Source organism: Triticum aestivum, chromosome 1B (genome assembly GCF_018294505.1).
Source record: "Triticum aestivum cultivar Chinese Spring chromosome 1B, IWGSC CS RefSeq v2.1, whole genome shotgun sequence".
Classification (NCBI taxonomy): Eukaryota; Viridiplantae; Streptophyta; class Magnoliopsida; order Poales; family Poaceae; genus Triticum; species Triticum aestivum.
The window spans coordinates 163,809,640-163,820,575 of NC_057795.1; the positions used below are offsets into that span (position 1 = coordinate 163,809,640).

Genomic DNA, 10,936 nt, shown 5'->3' on the forward strand with positions numbered 1-10,936 from the left:
GTACTATAGGCCTAAAGTGGTCGGATCCTTCCCCGGACCATGTGCAAGCGGGAGCTACATGCACCGGGCTGCCCTTTTAACTAGCCCGTGCGTTACCCAGTGGACCATGACTAGTAGTTTCTAATAGTCAATGTTGCTGGTTATAGATTCTCATCTTTTCGTATTTCTCAGCTGGGGTCCTGTCCTTGCGCAACAAGTTTAGTGCCTGGTTCCTCACTTCATGAAACAATCTTGTGGTCTCCAAAGGATGATCTGGGAGCAGTTCTGGCACAAACGCCATCAAATATGCACAATAACTTGATATTTGTTGGGCAACGGTATGGTTGAGTACAGAAGTTTCTAGCTCTGCAGTCTCAAGAGACTGTGCCATGACACAATACTCAGTTGCAACATGCCAAATCAACATGGTTCTGGCAGGAGTTTCGTGATTGCATTCCCATAAGGGAATTTCTTCACCTTGAAAATTCCGTCGCAATGATGATATTCCCCACGACAGTTGACCATTGCTCTCTTTGAGAGTTTGAGCAACGGCCAACTTGATGTTGTTTGTCAATGGAATGCGATCTGCGCTCTTAACACCACGATGTTCAAATCCTCGAGGGAAAGCTGAAGTATAGGCATGAAGGGACTGAAACAAACAAGACAAAGACCCCACCAGGTCAGCAATGAATGATTTTCCGTGCAAATCCTTAATTAGTGAGTGCTGGCCAATCTTATTCTGCCAATAACCAAATAACTGTGGGAGATTTTTCCTGAAGTATAGTCCTGGAAGCGGAGTACGGAGCACAAATCTTGGAAGCGGCTTGCCGTTCCTAAAGACAATCCGATTGGCAAGTTCTACCTTAGCCCAGTCGGATGAAATAAGAACATAAAGCTGTAGCAGCTCCAGTGCGAAACTCAGCATGACAAGTGCTACACATATCAGTATGCCTGTTCTTCCCCATGGCACCGTACTAGGTGAGCTGAGAGACTCCTGTTTATAGTGCAGGAGATGCTTGATCAATGCAGCTATTCCTGAAGGATATATGGCACCAACACAAAGATAGCTCATGAAAAAGTTAATGCCACCATGTCCACTGAATAAGGAATGAGTGGTGGAGAAGAAATGATCGTAGGTGAAAGCCAGCTCTGTCTCAATTATCCTATATGCAGCTTTGTAGTTTCTCTCCACATCCAAGAGTAATCCTTTGAAAACCAGGTCATGCGTTTTCTGAAGCTTTGCTTCAGGGCAATCGGCCCCAAAGAAACGCCTCCGTAATAGCTGAAACAAGGCAAAGGAAAGGCACAGTTCCTTCAGACGTAGACCTTCACTTCCACTGAACGGACCTGATAAGGAACTCCATACCATACTAACTGTAATATGGTTCGGTTCGTCCTCATCATCACTTTTCTCCTCCCCTTCATCATAATAATCATCCATTTCCTTCATCTCCTCCTCCTCCTCCTCCTCCTCGTCATCATCGTCCTTCTCCTTCACCTCCACGATCTCCTCCTCCTTTTCTCTATCATTTTCATCATCCTTTTCATGCTCCTGCTCCTCCTCCTCCTCATTCTTCTCGTCCACCTCCAGTACCAGCTTCTTCTCCTCCTTATCATCATCATCGTCATCATCATCATCATTCTCCTTCACCTCCACAATCTTCTTCTCCTCTTCTTCTTCATCATCATTCTCCTGTTCGTCCTTACGGTGCTCTTTCTTCTCATCGAAAGAAAAAACAAGGTAGTTGTACCCTTCAAGAGATACTGGATCATAGGTTGGTTCTACCAAGTGCTCAGTCTTCATATGCGTTTGGAGGTATAAGCTCCCCTTGTCTGAGAAGCTACTTGCCATGATATTCGCCCAAGTCCTTCCACCATTCATGGTCAGAAAGAAGATCAGCATGAATATCCCGATCAGGGAGTAAATGAGAGTGTACCAACCTCTAAACCCGGATGTGTGGGGGATGGTTATGGCCATGGACATGTAGCTCGCCACAAACAGGACATGCCGGAAGAACTGGCCGGCATACCGCTTGTTGTCATCAACATTGTAAGCTGTCATCGTGTTCACTCTCCCCAAAGCGACGACAACAAACAGAGTAGTGAGCAGAGATTTGGTCTCTTTGAACCGAGAGTTGTACATAACACCAAGGGTATATGCCACCAAGGGTTGGCTGGCAGAGTATGCCATCCATAGGGGGTACTTGATATAGGCGCTATTGATGCTGCGCCTGCACCGGCTGCCCACCACCTGTATGGCGCCAATGACGACGTAGAGTAACAACAGGAGCTCAATCTGGGTTCCCACCATCTTCTCGCTGTGCCACCATGAGGTATGGCCCCCTTGCGCCTGTGCAGGTTCTGGTGCCGGTGCAGCTTGCGGCAGCTCATTATACAGCTGGTTTGCAGGATCGAGTGCCATATTGCCTTGTTCAGCCAAGCACCTTCTGCTATAGTGCTGTTAATTCAGCTTGGCTAGATGGAATAATCAGCAGCTAGTGAGGACAGGCAGCTCGATCGAGCTTGCTGAGTATGAAGTTCCAAGTGTGAGCCAAGCATACAAGATGTATATATACTAATATTTTCACTATCTCGCATGTCGTACTCCTTCCTCAGTAGTTTCGCTGGAACTCGGAAGTATCAGCTTGGTATTGGAGGTTAATGACGGGTAGTGAAATGGATGGCACCATCATTGAGGAAGAATCCAATGATATATACATATTACTAATGTGATGCCGTTTCGGCGAAGTTGCATGCTCATGTAGGCGACAAACATGTTTGGCCAGAGGGCATACTTCTTTCCCATGATTCTCCGAAAGAAGAATTTGTGTTTGACGGACACCAATATGCTATGGCCTAATGGTGTATACTCTATTCTATTCTGTGTATAGTGCACTCAGGCAAAACAGAAGGTTCCTCGTTTTATTTTAATTGCTATGCCTCACATCCCTTAGAATGCACTCTAAAAACAAAAAAACAAAAAAAAATATTGGGTGTACTGTAAACAAAATAGGAGGGAGTATTGGCCACTTGTGCTCGCCTCCCTGGTCGCCCCGTGAGCGACTCCGGAGGCCCTCCGTGCCGCTACCCAACATCCTACGTAAGGTTCACTAATTATATGAACTTTTGTGGAAACAAGAATATACGTGAAACAAAAAATGGCTTTCGCGAACAAGGAAAAAATCTCTCTCATATTCACTAAAATCCTGAATCATGGCGAACATAGGGGGAAAAAGAATGGTTCATATAATTAGTTTCCGCTCTCGCTCTCGCCCTCGCCCCCGCCTCTCCCACCTCACCACCGCACCTCCACCTCCCCACTGCTCCGGCGCTCCTCCACCACCTCCCCTCCGTCGCTAGCAGCCACCACATCTCCGCCGCAGAGGTGCGCCTCGGGGGCAACCGCGCAGGGGCCACTCCCTCTGCGCCGGGCGTCAGATCTGACGGAGGCCGGGTTTGGGGTTGCGCTCCGGATCTCACCGGAGAGGGCTGAGATCTCTCCACTCGGCCCGCTCGTGAGATCAACCCATGGCGAATCAAGGAGATGGGGGAAGAGTGGCCTCAGATCAAGAGATCGAGAGACTGCTGGAGGAGACGCGGAGGCTGCAAAGGGCGGCGACGAGGGCAGCCAGGGATGCGGTGATCTCTGCGGGTCGCGTTCGAGATGCTCGGCTTTACTTGGCCCTAAGGGCGATGTCGAAGATCAAGGAGAGAGGGACAGGCTCTTCGCCAGAGGTCAACCTCTTACTGCAGATCTCATTCTGGATTGGGCGATGGAGGAAGCTGCTTCGACCTCCCGAGCGCAGAGGAGGAAATGGAGGGTGTTCAGGGAGCTGCAGGTGGAAGAGCAGTGACGGATTTTCAATCTCAGAGGGAGCCGCAGATTAGTTTGGATTTGCAGGATGATGGAGGATTCGTTTTCTCTCTGGTGGTCAGGGCAAGCCTGAGAGCTGCCGAGTCACCCTCGCTGATCTGCGGCGACAGCGATCAATCCTTCCAGCCTTGCCGTCCCCCTCACTGGATTCGGATCACCGATAAGGGAAGAGGGGCTCAGAGAGGGAAAAGGGGGAGGAATTTGAATTCCATACGCTGTCTGGGAAACGCATTTCCCCTTTCCGCCTTCCCTAAGACAATCACAGAAAGTAGCAGCGGGGTTGACATCACCTTTTTCAGCCAGCTGTGGGAGGCAGATTATAGGGTTCCCACCCCGCCGCCAGCCACCACATCCGCAGAAGGCACCGACCAAAATTTCGAGGGAGAGGCCATGGCTGAGCAAGGGACAGGGAGGGGGAAATCCAAGAACAAGAGTGGACGGGGAGGGAGCAGCAATCCACGGCCCCCTGGTTGGGGGCTTGATCAGAATCCTTCCCCCCAATTCAAATTCCCGTTCGGATACCCAACTCCACCATGGGGCTTCCCGAATCAGCTCCCAGGAAATTATCCTCCACCACCAGGACAATGGCAAGGCCCTCCACCCCCGTGGGCTGCGCAGCAACAAGGGTTTGGATTTGGAGGTCTGGGAGGCATTCCACCGCCAGGGCCAGGAATCCAGGTTCAGCAACCCCAATCGCAAGCGCAGATGGGCGGACAGGGGCAGCAAAATTTCCCCAAAGGGCAACCAAACCCTGCAGGCCAACAGAAGCAACAACAACAGAGAGGTCCGAGCAAGCAAGCAGCAAAGAGATCTGCGAAAACCCTGCTCGACGTTGCGGCAGATCTGAAAGCTTACTCTGCTGATATCTGCCTCAACTGTGGAGATCCTGGTCACCCAGCTGTGGACTGTGCTAAGCCCAAATCCTGCCAAATCTGCAAGATGATCTCTCATGCTGCTGATGTATGCCCAGTGAGGAAGCAACCGCACCAGACAGCAAGATACATTGGAAGCGCGGCCCCTGGACTTGGCTTCTACCATGTGGAGCTGCCTGATGTCAATGCTCAGAGAATTGGGACACTGCAAAACATTGGAATCGTCCATGTGGAGGAGGGCGGCATTACAAAAGAGGAATTAGCTGCAGAATTCACCATCATCTACAAAACTAGATGGCCATGGCAGATCAGGTCATTAGATGAATGGTCCTTCCTAGTTAAGTTTCCTCCTGAGATTCCTGTTACTCAGGTAGCCGGATACCCCTGCTTTGGGCTCTCAAAAGAAGGGGTCACAGTAAATGTAGAGGAATGGAATGGAAAGGTAGAGGCTCAAGCTGAGGGTCAACAAGTGTGGGTCAGGCTCCTGAGAATGAATCCCAAGTGGTGTGAATGGGCTGTCCTAGACCAGATTGCCTCAGTTTTTGGGCTCTTGGTTGATGTAGACTGGGAACACATGTTCAAAACCTTCTATGAATTAATCAGGATCAAAGTGGTGTGTAAAGACAGTAGTAGGATCCCTCTAGAAAGGCTCTTCTTCCTGGATGGGGAATTCTACATGATAGGGATAGAAGTAGAACCAAACACTGATCAGGGGGCTCTGTGATGAACAACCAAGCTCCTACCAGTGACATTACCAAAGATGCTCCTGGCACTGACAAGAGCCAAAGCTCAAAAAACTCTGACAATGGCTCTGATAAAGGATCCAGGACAAGCACCTCCTCACTAACCTCACTTGGGAGGGGGGTTGGAACCCAGATTGGAAATCAATGTGGACTACCAGGGGCAGGAATGGAGGGTGAAATGCTTGCTTCACCAACTAGGCTGATGGACAGTGTGCCACCTCCGCTACATGAAGCTAGGAGGGAGCTTCTTGATCTCATCACCAAAGATCTGCCAGATGAAGAGCAATGCTTCAACCTGCTTAGAGACATGGACCTGGTTGATGACACTGGGCACTACAACTATGATATAGCTGACTGTGAAGTGGCTGAGGGTGAAGACACTCTTCAAGATCTCTCGGATTCAGGGGCTCCAAGGCCAAGACCAAGAGACTGTTCCACACACAACACAACCACTTAAAGAGAAGAAGAAATGGGGGCCAGTTCCTGTTACCAGACACAACGAGAGGGTTGATACAGGGGGGAGAACCATCTTGGAGAGGGCTCAGAAGCTCAAAGAGGTTCAAAACCTGGAAAAACCTAAAAGCAAAGGTAATGCCAACAAAAACTCTTTCTCTCTTCTTCAAGATGATAAATTTAGCACTGTGGCTGATATTGTTAGAATTGACACTTCTGAAGCCCTAGCTATCAAGGTCACTAATGCAACTGACATGGAAGGTGATGATATTTCTCAGAAGACCCTAGGTTTCTCTTCTGAGATAACATCACCAAGCCATGTAGTTGACAATAGATTTGTTGACAGTAGTTGCATTTCTAATCTTTCTCTAGATGACATGATCATTGATGAGGAGGTGTGGACTAAAGTCTGCAACCATATAAGGGGCAAGCACTCCAAAAAAATGTAGGATTAAATGAATTGTCTCTTCTGGAATGTTAGAGGGATAGAAGCCCCTGGTAGAAAACCTCTCATCATTGATACTGTTAACAAGCTCTCACCTGCTCTGATTGGTTTCCAAGAAACCAAAAAAGAGGTGATTTCTGATTCCTTTCTGAAATCCATAGTAAGTAATAGAGATTTTAGTTGGGGATCCCTCCCTGCTAAAGGTACTGCTGGAGGTATTTTAGTAGGTTTTGATAATAATATTTTTGAATTAATTAACTGGGAGGTTAGAGATTTCTCTGTTTCAGCCTTCCTAGTTTACAAACCTAAGCAAGTTAAAATTAGGATCATTACTGTCTATGGTTCCCCCTATGAAGAGGGTAAGGATGACTTCATTTCTGAGCTACATTCACTCTTTATTGAAGATCATCCTCCTACTCTCCTAGGGGGAGATTTCAATCTAGTTAGATACCAGGCTGATAAAATTAATGGTAGAGTAGATCCTAAATGGTGTGATAAATTTAATGCCTGGATAGATATTTGGAGTTTAATGGAAATTAAGATGTCTAGTAGAAAGTTTACCTGGGCCAACAATCAGACAGACCTCATCATGTCTACCATTGATAGGCTGTTCCGTAACACTGAATTAGACAGTATCTTTCCTCTTTCATCCTCCAAAGCCCTCCCTAGGATTGGGAGTGATCACACTCCAATCATATGGGACTCTGGAGTAGGGGTGACCCCTAGGACCAATATTTTCAGATTTGAAAAATGGTGGTTGATGAGGAAAGATTTTAAACATCTTGCAGAAAAAAACTGGAATGAACCTACTAAAGGTTCTTCTGCCATAGAAATTTGGCAGATCAAGGTTAGGAGGTTTAGGAAAGTCTCTAGGGGATGGAGCAAGAATGTTGAAGGTGAGCTCAGAAAAGCTAAAAAAGATCTCATGGATGAATATGATGTATTAGACATCAAAGCTGAGACTTCTGAACTTTCCGAGGTAGATCAGCAAAGGCTCAAATTCCTTAACCTAGAAATCTCTAAGCTTTGGCTGAAAGAAGAAACCAAAGCCAAGCAGAGATCCAGGGACAGATACATTACAGAAGGAGATAGGAATACAGCCTATTTCCAAGCTGTAGCTAACCAAAGGAGGAGAAAAACAATGGTCCATCAACTCGAAGGCCCTAATGGCTTAGTCTCTGAGGAGAAAGAGATGATGGACATTGCCTCCCAACTTCTATAAAGATCTCTTTAAGAAAGAAAGTAGAGAAGGTTTCAAACTCAAGGATGATTATTTCAAGCCTGAAGAAAAAGTCTCTAAGGATGAAAATTCCTTACTTCAAGCTGAGTTCACAGAGGAAGAGGTCAAGAAAGCTGTTATGGGCTCATACTCTGATGGGGCCCCTGGCCCTGATGGACTCTCCTTCATGTTTTACCAGAATTTCTGGGATCTGATTAAAAAGGATCTCATGGCTCTGTTCCATGATTTCTATTTAGGAAAATTAGACATCTATAGACTGAATTTCGCCATCATCACTCTCATTCCAAAAGAGAAAGATGCAGTCAATATGAAAAAGTTCAGGCCAATCAGTCTACTTAATTGTAGCTTTTAATTTTTTTACTAAAGTCCTCACCAATAGACTTTCATGCATTTTAGACAGGCTCATAGCTAGTAATCAAACAACCTTCATTAAAGGGAGGTACATCCTAGAGAGTGTGGTTACTGCACATGAGATTTTGCACTCTGTTAACAGCTCCAAAAATACTGGCCTAGTACTAAAGCTAGATTATGAAAAAGCTTTTGACATGGTCAACCTAGATTTTTTGGCAGAGATGCTTAAGCTTAGAGGGTTTGGAGAGCTTTGGCTCTCCTGGATTGATAAAATCACGCATGGGGGTTCAGTTGCTATGAAGCTCAATCAAGTAATTGGAGAGTTTTTCACCACTGGGAAAGGACTGAGGCAGGGAGACTCTCTGTCTCCCCTTCTCTTCAACCTGGTAGTAGACTCACTCACCAAAATGCTAGATAGAGCTGCCACTGCCAATTTGATTAGGGGGCTTGGGAGTAGGATCTACCCTGGAGGAGTCATTTGCCTGCAATATGCAGATGACACAATCCTTTTCTCTGAAGCAAACCAGGAAATGGCTAATAACCTCAAACTGGTCCTCCATTGCTTTGAAAAGGTTTCAGGGATGAAGATTAACTATAGTAAAAGTGAATTAGTACCAATAGGGCTATCACAAGATGACACTAGTATCTTTGCTGAGATCTTTGGCTGCCCTATTGGTAATTTTCCTATTAAATACTTAGGGGTGCCTCTCAACTATGATAAACTTAGGAGGGAAGATATTCAACCATTGATTGATAAAATCCTTAAAAGGATTGCTGGTTGGAGAGGTAAGCTTCTCTCATATAGAGGAAGGCTGATCCTAATTCAAGCTTGCCTAGCTAGTATACCTATATATCTCCTTTCTTTCTTTAAATTTCCCAAGTGGGCTCTGGATCTCATCAACACTCAAATGGCTCACTGCCTCTGGAGTGATTTTGAGGGAAACAGAAAACTCCACTTAGCCAACTGGGGGATGATCTGCATGAAGAAAGAATATGGGGGATTAGGCATTCCAAACCTTAAAGAAGTCAATATGTGCCTCCTTGGCTCTTGGCTCAAAAGGTACATTCAGGGGGAAGGGAAACTGTGGAAAAAGGTAATTGATAGCAAGTATAACACCAGTTCACCAAATATCTTCTTGAGCTCCTCCACCAATGCCTCCATCTTTTGGAAAGGGGTGGTTTCTGTGATCAAGAGCATCAAATTTGGATATAGATGGGTAGTGGGGAATGGTTCTAAGATTAGGTTTTGGGAAGATACTTGGATAGGCACAGCTCCCCTTGCTGTGCAATTCTAGGATCTTTACCTCATTTGTGAGGAGAAAAATGTTACTATCCAATCTACCTGGGATGGGGAATCCCTCAAACTTTCATTTAGGAGGTCTTTTTCTCCACCTATGATGGAGAAGTGGTATGAGCTACTAGAAATAGCCAAAAGTATTAACTTCTCTGATGATACAGATGCCCTGATCTGGCAATTAGAAAACAATGGTGTTTACTCGACTAGCTCTCTTTATTCAATCATTAATTTCTGCGGGGTGCAGCCAGTCTTCATTCCTGCTGTTTGGAAATTATCTGTTCCCACCAGGATTAACATTTTTCTGTGGCTCCTGGGATATAATAAGCTTATGACTAAGGATAATCTGCTTAAAAGACATATAGATAGAGGTAAAGAATGTCTTTTCTGCTCCTGTGATGAAAGCATCACTCATATTTTCTTTGATTGTGTGGTGCCCACTGCTATCTGGAACATCATGCACAGTTTCTTTAAGAAACCAGACACCCTCTCTTATGAATCAGTAGCGAAACTATGGGTTTCTAACAAGAAACATCTAGTTTTGAACATGGTTAATGCTGCGGTTCTCTGATGCATCTGGAAATTTAGAAACAACATGATTTTTGACTATCTTCCTTGGATTGATTTCAAACAGATAGGGTGGAGCATCCTGCAGGCGCTAAGATCATGGATGATACTTCTGCCCAGCAACAAAGAGAGCTGGGAGCCTTTTTGAATCACCTGCTGCATTACCTCAAACAGCCTCTGAGGATAAAAAGTGGATAACCTCTCTGGACACGCAAGCTTGCTTGGGGGGTCTCAGTCTGTCAGACGATGAAGGACCAGCGTCCCCTACCAGCGAGAAGACAGGGAAGCACAACATCATCAGCCCAATCTCAGTTCTGGAGATGGGGGTGTGGTCTCCATCACCCGGGGCGGCGCCGATGAAAAGGGTCAAGAAGATGATGTCCACGGGCTCAGTGAAACCGAAGCTGCAGATCGCGATGTAATTCGTCTCTAGTTCACCTTCGGTTGCCTGCGAGCAACTCTCATTCGAATAGTTTGTTTTTATCTTCCTAGTTTCTTGTTTGCCTTCTGGTACATGCTGGACATGACGTTTTCGGACCTATCTGGTTTCATTCTGAGTAATGGAACTAGAAAATGACTGATAAATATATTCCTAAACGAATATCACATAACTTTTGTACATGTGCATCAAGGATTTTCTTGTTGGAGTTGAAAGTGATGAACAAAACGTGAACAAAAAAAGATAGAATCAACAAATTTCGTATAATTATAACCTTTTCATCTCTAAAGTGTTTACGCATGTACTTTTGTAGTTTTGTTTATATCAGTCCACTTTTTAATTCACTATGGTTTATCTTTCTGTTTGTAGATTTTTCAATGATATCATTCGCTAAAGCAAGGTCTGAGCTCACATGAAAGCACCACAGCTTCAATGCGCCTCAAAATCTGCTCAGTGATTGTAACGTAGTGTCAAAATCTGCTCAGTGACTCTGTCTGCAGGCTGCACTGTCTTATGGTTCCTGATGTGGACAGTATAACTCTGCTCAGTGACTGTGTCTTCAGCCTGCACTGTCGAATGGTTCCTGATTTGTACAGTAAAACTCTGCTCTGTGACTGTCCGCAATCTGCGGGCAGCACGGGGGTCGTTTCTGGCAGCGACGCACCGGCAGCAATAGCCG

At 45.8% G+C, this 10,936-nt stretch overlaps 1 protein-coding gene across 1 annotated transcript; it reads left to right on the plus strand.

The window, feature by feature from the left end:
- Nucleotides 1–3,121: 3,121 nt before the first annotated feature.
- On the plus strand, nucleotides 3,122–10,437 carry LOC123113712 (uncharacterized). The gene is made up of 2 exons (XM_044535019.1): nucleotides 3,122–6,056; nucleotides 9,886–10,437. The coding sequence occupies exon 1, from the start codon at nucleotides 3,794–3,796 to the stop codon at nucleotides 5,447–5,449; it is 1,656 nt and encodes a 551-aa protein (XP_044390954.1). The 5' UTR covers nucleotides 3,122–3,793; the 3' UTR covers nucleotides 5,450–6,056; nucleotides 9,886–10,437.
- The last annotated feature ends 499 nt before the right edge of the window (nucleotides 10,438–10,936 follow it).

Excerpts from the sequence above, each read along its gene's own strand:
- LOC123113712 (XM_044535019.1), top strand. The coding sequence starts at position 3,794 with ATGGAGGGTGTTCAGGGAGCTGCAGGTGGAAGAGCAGTGACGGATTTT.